The sequence below is a fragment of the Anopheles gambiae genome, chromosome 2 (assembly GCF_943734735.2).
Source record: "Anopheles gambiae chromosome 2, idAnoGambNW_F1_1, whole genome shotgun sequence".
NCBI lineage: Eukaryota > Metazoa > Arthropoda > Insecta > Diptera > Culicidae > Anopheles > Anopheles gambiae.
The window spans coordinates 60228806-60244261 of NC_064601.1; the positions used below are offsets into that span (position 1 = coordinate 60228806).

Consider the following 15456-nt stretch of genomic DNA (forward strand, 5'->3'; position numbering starts at 1 on the left):
ACAGTGGCTTAAATTCATTGTGAGATTAAATTTGCGCGTTTCCGACAGCTTGATCTGTCGGCAGAAAATCTCTCGAATGCACCTTTCTGTTCGAGCAGTACGGTACCGATTTTTACTTCGTCGACTCGAATCTGCCGATGAGTTACTCGAAGCGGAAAGTCGCTAGCAAAACGATACGAAAATGAACATAATGAACGTGCGAGTGAATCTTCTCGAATGCCGAACGCAATATAATAGGCCTGTAAGTCTCTTTACAATGTATAATCAACATTAGTTACCAACAGAGGCCATTTTATAAAGTTTTTGCATTTGTCGCAGATGAGCATTTTACAAAATTATTATGACAGGTGTGATGTAACGGGTTTTATTCAAATCAAAACTCCTTTATATTTTTTATGGCTCATAGACAAATTCTAAAAAATGTATAAAAGACGTGCGACATACAGTTCTCGAAACTACTAGAATCATTTTGCTGTGAAAATTTTTTTAAGTACTGTAAAAGTATTTTTTTTATTCAAATCTTGTCCACTTCGAAAAGCGATAACTAAAAAACAGTAGCGAGTTGAACCAATATATGCACAGTCATAGAAATTGCATTAGTTTGTTCAATTTTCATCAGAATATTGCATCGATATTGGATTGCGCATTCAAAAGATATTAGCTTCCAAAGTCGCTGGCTACCCGTGTTGCCCGGTGGCCTAGAAAACGATGATTTTTTGGTTTCCAGTGACAGGGTTAAACCCTTTTCCACTGTTATTCTGACATCAATCCATACTTCAATGTCTTCTTCATGAAAAAAAATCTTAAGATGACACATTAATAACAAATATATACGTTTAAAATGGATTTAAAAATCTACGTAAAAAGTCAAGCAAATGTATTAAAGTCTTTCCCCGAGTTTCACGACACTCGAGTTTCGCGAATTCGAGATACGGGAATTTTAATTTCAGTTCATATGTCAAGTAAGTAAAATTTTCTACAACAACTGTCAGATGCAAAAAATTGAAAATTTTCCAAACGTTTTAAATCAATAAAAAAGAAAGAATAACCGAGATTTCTACATGAACTGCATTTATAAGTAATTTAGTGCATAAAAGAACTATATTCAATCAATGATTACAATTTATCAATCATATGTGGGTTGTAAAACGTGAAATTCGACTTACGCGAAAATACGAGTTACGCGAATGTCTCGCATTATTCGCGTAACTCGGGGAAAGACTGTATGTGGGGTAAAATGGTTTTGTTATGAGACTAAATGGTCTTACACAAAATGTCAAAACACTTCAAAACAAAAGGGCAAAATGGACCGCAACATTGAACTTTAGTCTTTGGTTTAAGCTCTTGCATCGCGGTAGAATTGTGAGTATAGAAATTTAAGTTTAGTATTTAAGTGTTTTGTTGAGTAATTTAGTCAAATGCTGGAATATTTCAATAATTCACGTGTTGTCAGTAAATTTTCTTGGTGTACACATACAGTACAGTTTTATTTATGTAAAGTTAGTGTATTGTAGCGACCTTAGCTTATACCACAGCTTCATCATGTTGCTCCAGTGAAGGCATAAAGACCATTTTGTCCTAAGCTGGAGCAACTATTTTTCCCCAAGTGAAACATTTTGTAAACAATAACATTAAAAACTTTAAATTAGATTAAAATTATTACTTTTCCCACGTAAATCATAGACAAATATCATGCACCTGGATACACATTCTTTTCTTGCTCTAATTAAACGTTAAATTATTACGAAAGCTTATTTTCAAGACGTTGGTATTTACATCGCTTAGAGCAAACATTTTATTTGCTAAAATATTCATTTATTTTGAAATCTATTTTTATTAAACATTCTTGGTGGGCTTTAAACATTGTATTTGATGTTTTTCAATCATTAGAAATCATCATAACCATGTAAATTTGCCAATAATGACCATTTCGCCCCACCTAACCATTTTGCCCTAGATTACACTACATGAATATTCGTTATACGTTATTACTCCGCATTTATAGCAAATATCATCCCTATAATTTGAAATATAGAGGACATGTTTTCTGAAATCTTAAAAATGTTTGATTTCCCGTATTTTTAATAAGTGTCCTGAGCAGTGGCGGATCTAACGGTAGGCGGACTAGGCGGTCGCCTGGGGCCCCACCGATTAAGGGGCCCCGTAGATCGCCATTCTATAGTATGCCGTATGGACAGAGTACTAGCGACAAGGGCCCCCGGAAGGATGGACGTTGGGGCCGCGAGGCTGGCGAATCAATTTTAGAGCCTGGGACTGATGATCGTAGGGCCCCCTTACGGCCCCCTACGGCGTTCAAACTCCCAAAAACCAGTTTAGTGCCCCACCCCCCCCCCCCCCCCCCCCCCCCCCCCCCCCCCCCTACCCTACATCCGCAACTGGTCCCGAGCAGTGCTGCAAATGTCATGAGTATCACGAGATTATCACCAACGAAAACAATGAACATATCCGTGGTTGCTTGATGCTCATTGCTGATAGTCAATAAAAGTGCGCCATGACATGCTGAACACGACATGTGAATTCTTGAGTCCAACGCGATACTCTGACTGACAAACTTAGCTTAATACCGGCGCTAGCATAATCATGATTTTTTTCTGGCTGCCAAATGCAACACTCATGACTGAAACGAAGCTCAAATCAGATCACGTACACAACTGAGATGATCAGTGACTATTCTCAAACAGTTGGAGAATCAATCACATGCTTGGTGACATTTAGTTTAGCACCCAACTTTTGGTAACTCACTTGGTCACGACATTGTTGTCGGCGATAATCGCGACATTTTTGGAATAACCTTGGCGCGTGGGCTCTAGCAACAAAATGAGCATGCTTTCTCCCTCTATCTGTTTTGATTATCTGTCGGGTCAAACAGAGCGAGAAAACATGCTCATTTTGTTTCTTGGAACCACTTGAACGCACCGCATATCTCCCGTGACCATCGCGATGATCACCAACTGAAAATGTCGCGATCAAGATCAAGACTTGGTTGGATTCAATGTCACCAAGCATGTGGTAGTCGCACCAACTGTTTGAGGCTTGCCTCTGATCTTCGCAGTAGAGCTGGTGACGCTGAGATGATTTTGTTTCAGCCAGAATTTGTCATGACTATGTCAGTCACATTTTGCAAAATTGATCACAGCAGAAAAAAGTCGTGATATAGTGACTGACCAAGCGATGGCCGCAAACATTTCATGAGCATGTATTAGTCACACCAATCGTTCTGAGTATCACCACTGATTATCACAATTGAGTACGTGACGCTGATATGAATTTTGTTTCAGTCAGATTTTTTTATGACATTGATAGTGATATTTTGCAGCACTGGTCCTGAGTTTTCAACAACTTCTGTTTAGGTACTTTAAACTACCTGTATGCTAAATTTGGATCAAATCGTCGTTACAGTTACTGCGTGTAGTAGAACTGTTAATATAGACTAAGAACAATTCATACGTTTATTTTTATTTATTAGTAAATTTTTATTTTTTCGAAATTGTTATGAAGTTTAATTTAGGTAACACACTTTCCCCTGTATGAATGACAGTTTGAAGAACAGCAATTTTCATGCCGGGTACACTGCGAAATTAAAACAAAGAAAATAATAAGTCTTACTTATTATAGCTAAAGGCTTAACTACTTACGCTATCACCAATAGCTTTACACCGCCCTTCTATATGAGTAACGCTTTGCTCTGTCGTTGAAATTTGTCCACTGTAACGGGTAATGAGGTCATCTAAATTTTGTACTTGAATATATGGTCCATTTATAACCGACGGACGAGTTAACTCTGATTCCAGCACACCAACACGGATCTCTGTTGAACATACAGATTTATAACATGCTCCGGAACAGCAATCTTTGTTGTGGACACACTATGTATATAGTATATAGTATATATGTTGTTATGTATATATATATATATACACATACAAAACATAACAAAATAGAAAAAAATATTTTAATAACATATTAGTTAATTAATAAATTGCTTTTCAATGACTTACATATAATCCGTTCGATGTGCACTTGGGTGTTCCTGTGCTTGTTTCGTCTACTGTACCCCCAAAACGATTGGAAGTATAAGTTGATGTTACAGGTAGATTTGGATCTGCCACTACTGAAAGGTCATATCTGTTGACGCATTTATACGCAAAGCTTAAACAACTTTTGGAGCAGCATTCCGAAGATGTTAAACACTGGTTTAAAAATTATAAATAATCAGGTTTGAGTTTAAATGAAAATATAATACACTGATGCGTAAATGCATGTTAATTGTTTTATAACATTTAAACACTAAATGTGTCTTCTAAATCAGTGCTCTCCAACCTTTAAAGAATCATGTACTGCTCTTGTTTGAAAAAACCGCACACATATATATATATATATATATATATATATATATATATATATATATATATATATATTTATTTATATATTTATATTTATATATATTTTATATTATTATATAGCTTATATTTATATATATATCTATATACATAAGCACATGCTCATATATATATATGAGTATATAGTATATAGTATATAGTATAAGTATATGCATATAGATATATATATATATAAATATATAAAAGTCCGCGGACTACAAGTCAGAGATCCCTGTTCTTAATAAAAAATAATAATTTAGTAATTACTTCCCCACATATTGGTATTGTAGTACGGTTGTGAGTTCGTACGACCTAACAATATTGCTATCATGGGTTCTAGCTCAGTTAGGACCGTGTCCTCTATGCGCACAAGAACATTTGTTAAGCAAAACATAAAAATAATTTTTTTCCACATTTTTGAAAGTACAGTCACTTATCTTTTATTTGAGAGCCAATGAGATTGTCAAATAGGAGAGCTTATCCAGTTATAAAGATTGAAAGTTAAAGAAAGTTTCATGGAAAGCTATAGAAAAGTTCAAAACATTATTTTGCCAGTTGAACTAGCAAACATGGCAACAGCATACACAAATAAGAGGAATGCAGATTTAAGTGGTTTTCTAAATTATATGGGCAATAATGTATATTCTGAAAATGAAAAGACTGTTAGAACATTTCTAGGAGGAAGAGGTTTTCAAACTTAAGAGTTCTTATATTAAATAGAGTGCACTGTGTATGTCATTTTACTCCTAGTTTAAAAATCTTAATTTATTAGTGTTGGCTATTTTTGATTTTCGTATACTCACATATTCACCAATTTTAGCACACATTTTTGGAACTGAAGTATGTGTTGTTGTTAAAATAGATGAAGTTTCATCGCCTATTCGATTCGTAAAGTTTACCATTGAGATCTGGGGTGTTGAATAGAGTGGCCCAGTCATGGCAGAATCAGATGGACTGAGAGGCACACATTTATAAGAGAAAGTTAAACAATTGCCTGAACAACATTCCATATGCGTCAAACACTGTTGTTTCAATTAAAAAAAAATGCAATTAAGTAATATGTTGTTTGAAATGTGGTTTGTTTTAAACTTACATATTCTCCGTTCAGAGCGCATGTCTTTTGGGTTAAACTTGCACCACCATCATCTGCTCCGAAACGATTTGCTGTATCAATTGGAACTGGCTTCACTGGAACGCTTATAAATCCTTCAGAAGCACTTGCTGGCACAGGTACGCATTTATATGAGAAGCTTAAGCAACTTCCTGAACAACAATCTCGATGAGTAAGACACTTCATAATAAAAAGGGTGTATGGTAAAAGAATCCATAAGACTTAATCTCATATTCATTAAATTTAACATTAAATCACAACACAGCTAATGAAAATTATTATTGCTGGTATAAAAGTTGTAAAACCAGTTTTAAGATGACAATTCTGACTTACATATTCATTATTTTTTGCACATTGTTTTTTATCTGTTTGCGCTTCACAGAAATATAAACAACTCAGTGTCACTATAACAAACAACAATATCTGCTGATGCATATTTTATCTTCAATTAACTTGCTACAACTTCGCTTTCGTGAAATGTGTGTTAGTAACAATGTCCAAAACAGCTATCTACCTAGTATAATTTAAGTGATCTTGCTATTTCAACGAACGAATCAGCACTGACTGTAAACTCTGATTGTAGACAAAGGTAAGCCAAAACAAGCGCTTCAAAGAAAATCGAATGGAATGACCATGCAACGATCGCATTTGCAGAGAGGGTATGCGAATGTATTAGTATTTGTTGAATTGTTTATAACGCAACATGCTATGGAACAAACTTACATTATCAAAATGGTTAAAGACAAACGAGAAATGTAAACTCCTGCATCACATGCTAAAAGTTGATAATGAACAACCGAACTGACACTTAAATATGATTATCAAGTATAAAGATGGACAGTGTATAGATGTTTTTTTTTTTGTTCACGAAGACTCATTTTTTATTTGTGAAGAACAAGCGTTGAATGACAACGGTTGTTGAGCCAAAGAAGAAAAATAAGAAGAAGAAGAAAAACAAGCATTATTGAATTTATTCACATTTCAATCATTATGTGAATTTTCAATGAAATTAGTATTATAATTCCATACTTATGATGATGTATGTGTTTTTTTGTTCTACAAATGTCATGGTGATTTCATTCTCCTTTTTGTTTTTGGTATTTTCCCCGTTATATCTGGAATTTCTTGTTAGTCACTGAACCGGATTTTACGCACACATTAGCACCCATACAACATTATTGTATGGTATATGGTGTATTGTGTACAAGCTCGGGCACCTTGACCGCTATCAAGGTGAACATTTTAGAAATGCTCTGACGATTCAGTAATATAAAAGCTCTTGCGTTAGGAATTTCATAGTCAGCTAGTTAATTGTTATGTTAACTAGTCAACCCTATAGCAAACATAATGCGATGAAGAGAATGTAACATAGATTTAATTATTTTTCTAGAGCCCGACAACTTAATACATTGTATACAGTTACGAATTGCCTGTTTTTTTATCTATACATTCCCATATGAAATATATATATATATATTTATAAGCATGCTTAATGTTGACATGCACATGCCGAAAACGATTTATACATTGCAGTACACAGTGCGTTAATCAGAAAGCCGGACAAAATTTCATTAAACTTAAGCAAGATTTGTTCGGTCTTGCGATTGATGCATTGTACATGCCTGGATTTAAATTCTTTTGATAAGTTTATTTATGGTTTATTGTTTTGAAATATTTAATTTCTTGTAAACATTATCAGCATAAACGCACGTCATGAGCACTGTAAAGAATGAAATGTGAGCAACGAGAAATCGGTTTTTAACGTTTTTATCCCTTTGGCAACTGAAGGTTTTACATCACCTATGTGTGACCGATAGCGGAAATTTAAGGAACACAATTACCGCTTGAACTCTGACTTTAGTAATATGATTTAACAAGAAAAATCCATTTGCTCTTCGAGGAACTTGAAGATTTTCACATCAGAATGCTACGAAACGGATTAAATACAGTTTATTTTATATATTTGCCTATTCAGCTTCAGCATTAGCCTATGTCAGCTAATGTAACGTTTTCAAATTATATGATATTTAATTATTATAAGAAAGAATTTTATGTTAATGATAATGTTCATAGATTATGTTTTTTTAAATATAATATAATATCTGAGACAATATGGTTGCTAGAATATTTGAACAACTTCGTAAATTATAAACAAATAACAATGAACGCATGATAACATAGTTATTTTATATAGATTTTAAAATTTAAGATTTAAAGTATTTTAGACGAACCTAAAAACTGATGATTGTCTTCTTATATTACAATTACAACATAAAATGTTTCAGTTTTTACTGGAATTTTTAGCCCATTTATATAAACAATTCTCAAATGTGTAATTAAAACTCGTTTTTTTAATTTAATTTATATTTATCTTGGCATGAATCTGTATTTTTTTCTTATCGACAAAAATGATTCCAGAACGTGTTAAAGTTATGATACATTTCTCTTAACTTTACAACCAACAGATTTATTTGGTGTTATAATTGTTAACATTTTTATAAATTAAAATGCAATAAAATAAACTGTTATAAATAAAAACTATAATTATAGAATACATAAATATAAATAAAAAATAGTTTAAAATATACTATTATAAAATACTAAAAATATATAATACTGTTCTATACATTTGTAACGTGGAAAATTTTCCTATGTTGTGTATTTATATGTCCATCAAGAAAAGATTAAAATAAAACAAACTTTTTCAAACATTCGATACTATGTTGATTACATTTTTTTAATCCCAATAAATCAAGTTTCTGATACGTTGTTGGAACAACATAAACTATTAAAGGATAAGTAAGTTTAAGGCTAGACTATTTTTGAACAGGGTTAACGTTCTGCTGCACTCATTTTGCGGGCATGAAAAAAGGTTTTGTGTGCAATTTTGAGTTATAGGTGATTTTGCTACGTGATATAATGAAGTACACATAAAAAATGAAAGAAATTCAATGAATATTATAGCAGATGCTTCTATTGTATAGTCAGTTTGAAGATTACTTTTATCTACGTTCGGTAGATAAAGAAACAAAATGTTTCTTATGTAACTCGTACTTGTGTATTGTGATACATGTGCTATCAAGATGGAACTATAACAAATAAAACATATAGTGGGACCCCTCATAACGAGAGCCCTTTATTATGAGTTTTGTTGATAACAAGTAAATTTAAATGCTTAACAAACCTCTCGATATAAATAAATATAATAAGATATTATATATATGGCCCGTGAACTATGGCCCGTGGGCCACATGTGACTCTTAGTAACATTTAATAAGTTTATTATTTTGACTATTATAATCATTGCATGTACAGAATAACGTCGATTATCCGGGCAGCTCGAAACCGGGCAAAAGCCGGTTAATCGATTTCCCCGGATAATGGTCCAACAAATGTCAAATTCATATAAAAATTATAAAATTCACTGGTTTTAGTAAGAATCAACCTAAAACCTATCAATTAATCACTAGTAATATATTTTTTGAATCAATAACATAGATTTAAAAATTATCTTTTATCAAAAATGAAGTTTAAAAATACAACTAGACACTAGATAGCTGCACAACAAATATTTTTGCTAACCGATCATCGCAGAAAATATTCGCCACGATAAAAAAACTGTCAAATACATACGCACGGTTAAGCTGCCCGCCGGTTAATCCGTCCCAGGATAATCGTCGTTCTACTGTAATATTCTAGAAGGGCATGAGTGCAAAATGCTGAACAAAACTCTCATTCACTCCATAGCAACGTCCATCGCAAAACATAAACAATGTTCAATTTAACTGTCAAAATCGTCCCATGGCTTTCTGTCAATTTACTTCAAACGCATTGCACTAGTGATGGGCAAAACGGCTCCGAAGCCGGAGCCGGCTCCGATCGGCTCCAGGCAATTTCGGAGCCGGCTCCGCACCAACGGCTCCGTAGCTGGCTCCGCTCCGACGGCTCCGGAGCCGGCTCCGCTCCGACGGCTCCGGAGCCGGCTCCGCTCCGACGGCTCCGGAGCCGGCTCCACTCCGACGGCTCCGGAGCCGGCTCCACTCCGACGGCTCCGGAGCGGGCTCCGCACCAACGGCTCCGGAGCCGGCTCCGCGCCAACGGCTCCGCTCCAACGGCTCCGGAGCCTGTTTTAACACAAAGGACCAAAATAACTTTTTCAATGAAGTTTCAATCGAGGTAATCCGTAAATTGCGGAGTAGGTCATGTTTAAAAGAATTTATCAAAAAAAACATCGATTAGTTTTGAATATTGTTAAGAAAGACGAGACTAACGAATGCTACACAACGTCATGCATGCCAATACTGCAATCATATCGTGTGTTAGCTTCCACACGTGCGAGAATATATATTCATTTATGGAACGGAGGCGTGAGTGTAGAGCCGTTAGTCCGGAGCCGGCTACGGAGCCGTTGGTGCGGAGCCGTTGGTGCGGAGCCGGCTCCGGAGCCGTCGGAGCGGAGCCGGTTCCGGAGCCGTTGGTGCGGAGCCGGCTCCGGAGCCGTCGGAGCGGAGCCGGCTCCGGAGCCGTTGGTGCGGAGCCTGCTTCGGAGCCGTCGGTGCGGAGCCGGCTCCGGAGCCGTATATATACTTTAGATTACACTTGTTGAATAAAGTGTTGAAAAAACAACATATACACCAACAAATGTATTATAAATGCTTAAAATCCAAATTTAGCGGATGTCAACAAAACGCACACTGCTGCTGTGTCATTTATATACATATATATATATATATATATATATATATATATATATATATATATATATATATATATATATATATATATATATATATATATATATATATATATATATATATATATATATATATATATATATATATATATATATATATATATATATATATATATATATATATATATATAATATCTATATATATATATATATATATATATATATATATATATATATATATATATATATATATATATATATATATATATATATATATATATATATATATATATATATATATATATATATATATATATATATATATATATACATTTTTTTAATCCCAATAAATCATGTTTCTGATATGTTATTGAAACAACATAAACTATTAAAGGATAAGTAAGTTTAAGGCTAGACTATTTTTGAACAGGGTTTACGTTCTGCTGCACTCATTTCGCGGGCATGAAAAAAGGTTTTGTGTGCAATTTTGAGTTATAGGTGATTTTGCTACGTGATATAATGAAGTACACATAAAAAATGAAAGAAATTCAATGAATATTATAGCAGATGCTTCTATTGTATAGTCAGTTTGAAGATTACTTACTTTAGATTACACTTGTTGAATAAAGTGTTGAAAAAACAACATATACACCAACAAATGTATTATAAATGCTTAAAATCCAAATTTAGCGGATGTCAACAAAACGCACACTGCTGCTGTGTCATTTCATACACCCGATTATCATGACCAAGGTAAATAGAAAATGTTGCCAGACAAAAATCAAATTGGATAGAATTTGGCATGCAACAAAGTTGCGCTAGCTGTCAAAATCCATACATTTTGCCAGCAAAAATGTTGCGCGCAACAAGATTAGACCAGTGCCTTTCGCGCATTTTCATGCCTTCTTTTTCCCTCCTACGGCAAATTTGTCAAGCAGCTTGTCGAGCTATCCCCATTTACCCTTGTAAATGGTAACTGATGAATGGGAGGAGAGGATACTGGATACTGTTGGGAGATTGTACAGTATACTTATGAAAGCTTGTTTGAAATAGGCTTCTTCAACCTCGATTGGCAGGGGCATCGAATGGTCTCATCAGCAGGGGCACGAACTAAAATAAACCATCAATACACCGATAACACTTTGAATCCCTATCCAGCTTCTCCCGTATCGTCTCAAGGTCACACACAAATTAATAAATCCTAACACCCATCAATAACAATACACAACCGCATAGCACATATATGAATCAACGCATACTGAAGGGCTGAAGCGCAAGTAAGGCAGGGCAGGGTGAAGGAGGGAGAACAAGCGGACGAAAAAATGGGCGCCAATAATTTTAAATTTTTTTACACGTTTTTTTGCTCCGCCGTTAAAAATAATTCCTCCATTTCGCCCACTGAGGGCGCTAAACCTGCGCAGGCCTGCACAGGAATCACTGAAGTCCCGCGCTGGGATCGGGCCAAAATCTGCACTTTCGCGTGTCGTTTTGTGTGGAGTGTTTACATGATTTCTGTTGTGTCTTTGGCTTGCTTTCAGGTACTTTATTACATACACAAATATAACAGTACACATCATAAATAATAACGAGCACAACACACTAAAATACTCGGCCGCGCGCCAGCCGTACCGTGCCCTGCCGGGAGCCCTGCTCGACCGGCTGCTCGCAACACTTGCTTGTCCGAGCGCACAACACACACTAAGCGGCCCGCGCTTAGTGTGCGTACGACAGTGTGCGTGACACACTGTCGTCCCCTGGACATTGACCAGTGGTAGCACAACTACCACGGCAAGTCCAGGGGTCGGCACGGCTGCCCACAACATCTCCCCCTTTTACTTATCCGGAGGGGGTCGAACCGACACGCGCATATTCCATTGAGAGAATATCGGTGTGGTGACACCCTCCGGCCATAGACCCTTGTCCTGGGGCATTTTTGCGCAAATGCTGCTCCTAAGCTGCGACACCGCTACCCGGCTACCGCAACGCTGCTACGACGTTGCAGGAAATCTCCCCGGCGGCGAACGTAATGTCCCACTAGCCTCATCCGGCAGGAGAGCATTACCCAGCAACTCGTTCCGCACGCTGCTACGCTGCTGCTGGCGATCTCTAAGGCGGCGACCGGTTTGTCCCGCAAGTACAATTGCTGCAGCAAGGACGGCACACATTTCGCCCTTCACGTCGGGAACAACACGTCGGTGCTGCAACTGGGGACGGTATGCGACCTCCCCCTCTCTCCGACGAATAAAAACGGCAGCAGCGGGGCGGCATGGGACCTCGCCCCCTCTCCGTTGACACTATTGCTGCATCGGGGCGGCATTGGACCTCGCCCTCCTCTCCGTCAAACACGACGGCTGCAGCGGGGCGGCATGGAACCTCGCCCTCCTCTCTGTCAAACATAACGGCAGCAGCGGGGCGGCATGGGACCTCGCCCCCTCTCCGTTGACACTATTGCTGCATCGGGGCGGCATTGGACCTCGCCCTCCTCTCCGTCAAACACTACTGCTGCAGCGGGGCGGCATGAAACCTCACCCCCTCTCACTGGTCTACGACGGCTGCAGCGGGGCGGCATGGAACCTCGCCCTCCTCTCCGTCCAACACGACGGCTGCGCCGGGGCATGGCATCTCGCCCCCTCTCCGTCGAACACAGCGGCAGCAACTCAGTGACCTCTCGCGTCACCAATGATGGCCCGGCAGCTAGGCAGAAAGACAATTCGCCTCTTACACTGCCGGCGCTCCTTGGGCTGCAGCCCGACGACACCTAGCGTCGCCGCAGATGGCCCGGCAATCAGGCTTCGACCTTTCCATTGCCGGCGCTCCCTGGGCCTGCAGCCCGGCGAATCAAACATCGCCGAGTGTGTGTGTGCGGCTGTCCCTTCTGTCCCCATCGCGGGACGACAGCCGGGGCCACGATCTTAACGGCGGCGGCGGCAGCGGTCCTTGTCGAACGGCGTCCCACTGTCGCGGGGACCCGTGCCATCGCGATGGCGCCGGCTCCAACCGACGCGCTCGATCGCGATGGTGACCGCGGGTTCTTCTAGGGATCCTCCTTACGCAAGAGGATCCCATCCTCGTCGCCACTGTTGTGTCTTTGGCTTGCTTTCAGGTACTTTATTACATACACAAATATAACAGTACACATCATAAATAATAACAAGCACAACACACTAAAATACTCGGCCGCGCGCCAGCCGTACCGTGCCCTGCCGGGAGCCCTGCTCGACCGGCTGCTCGCAACACTTGCTTGTCCGAGCGCACAACACACACTAAGCGGCCCGCGCTTAGTGTGCGTACGACAGTGTGCGTGACACACTGTCGTCCCCTGGACATTGACCAGTGGTAGCACAACTACCACGGCAAGTCCAGGGGTCGGCACGGCTGCCCACAACAATTTCAGCCTGTCAAACTCCATACAAATAACTGATTAGAATCGTGAAGGCCCCCATGGTTATCTTTTCCTTCCTTAGTGATACCGTAAAAAACAGAGAGGAAAGATTGTACAAACCTGACATCGATATATCTTTGGATTGACAAAAGATCGAAATTGCCAACGATTTCAAATACCTAGGTATTTGGTTCAATTCCAGACTAAACTGAAGTAAACACATAGCATATCTAGTACAAAAATGTACCAGAAGAATCAACTTTCTTACAACTATAACTGGATTCTGGTGGGGAGTACATCCAACGGATTTGCCTAGACTATATATAACCACAATACGATCTGTTTTGGAATATGGAAGTATATGTTTCCATTGGGCACCCAAAACGCTTCTAATAAAATTAGAAAGATTCCAGTATAGATGCTGGACAATAGCTATGGGCAGTAAGAAATCAACACATACTGTGTCCCTCGAAATGATGTCCGGAGTGATGCTCTTCAAAACCCGTTTGAATACCTTTCACTCCATTTCTTACCCGTTGCACAGTATCAAACCCGGTAGTAATCGAAAATTTTGAAGCCTTGCAAGAGTTGGAATCCAAAATCAAAATCTTGACTTTTTATGATGATTTTGTTTCACTACAGACGCACCCTAGCACCATGAATTTAACAGACCGTATCGAGCTCCCAGATTCCTACAGTTCCCTTTTTAGTATAGATACTTATACGACAGACGAAACTAAGATTACTCCGAACAGTCTCCGCTGGATGACCATTTGCAACACTTGTATGGATAAGTTTGGCCATATAGACAACCTTAAACAATTCTTCACTGGCGGCTCAGCATCATTAGAAGGTATTGGTTTTGGTATGCAGTGGAGCGCCGTTTATACGGGTACCTTTTATCCGGCTTTCCGTTTATCCGTGCTGTTGAGAAATGACAGTTCAATACAAAAGTGACATTGGGTTATGAGGAGGATATTTGAAAAAGCGGTTATAAGAGCAGATTGTCATAACAGAAAACACTATAATTCATGGCAAATTTTAAAAATTTTCTTTCAAAAAACATGAAGTTAATAAAAACTGGGTTATTTTTATCAAAAACTAGAAAAAATTCCAAAAAATAACCAGGAATTGGTATTAAAATATATTATCTGACTCATTATCCGTGTTTTTCGCTTATCCGGGCAAACTCATGTCCCGAGAAGCCCGGATAAACGGCGCTCCACTGTATATAATACCTCAGTTGAAGCCTTTCACAAAATGAAAAAAACCGTGCTGGATCGTTACAGCAGAATTGTCAACCATATTTGTCGCACCAATGCTCATTATCACTGGAACACCTGCTCACTTCTACATTTATACCGACAGATTTGGCGCAGTCCAAGCTCTCAAACACATAAAAGCTGTGCAGAGCAAAGAATACTTCATTCGCAAAATATTGGAACTGCTGGGATCCTTATTCAACAAGGCGTTCAGGATCTCATTAGTATGGATTCCTGCTCATACCGGTATCATCGGAAATGAGCGGGCTGTTACACTAGCTAAAAGAGGTGCAGCAGAAGGTGAACTTTATGAGAGACCTATTTTCGCGCATGAATACTCCAGCACGGTCAAGGATTTCTGCATGGCACGCTGGCAAAGAGCATGGGACACCAATGATCTAGGAAGACATCTATATGCGATATCTTCGAAGGTAACCCTGCATCTATGATTTGGAGGACTTGCTGTGGGGAGAGCATTCATTTGCATGATGTCACGACTGATGTCAAACCATTTTGTGCTAGATGCGCATCTACAGCGCATAAACCTAGCACCAACAAAGGCCTGTAAGTGTGGAGCAGGTTTTCATGACTTGGACCACATCCTCTGG

At 38.5% G+C, this 15456-nt stretch overlaps 2 protein-coding genes across 3 annotated transcripts in view; one reads left to right on the forward strand and one right to left on the reverse strand.

Annotated features, from left to right (window-relative positions):
• Positions 1–15456, forward strand: part of LOC1274421 (uncharacterized) — a 151268-nt gene that overhangs the window by 24575 nt on the left and 111237 nt on the right. The window lies entirely within an intron of this gene.
• Positions 3470–6104, reverse strand: LOC4577184 (uncharacterized). Its single transcript, XM_001230950.3, has 6 exons — positions 5845–6104; positions 5494–5691; positions 5204–5422; positions 4020–4211; positions 3657–3887; positions 3470–3591 (listed from the first exon to the last, which is right to left on the reverse strand). The coding sequence occupies exons 1-6, from the start codon at positions 5944–5946 to the stop codon at positions 3526–3528; spliced, it is 1008 nt and encodes a 335-aa protein (XP_001230951.1). The 5' UTR covers positions 5947–6104; the 3' UTR covers positions 3470–3525.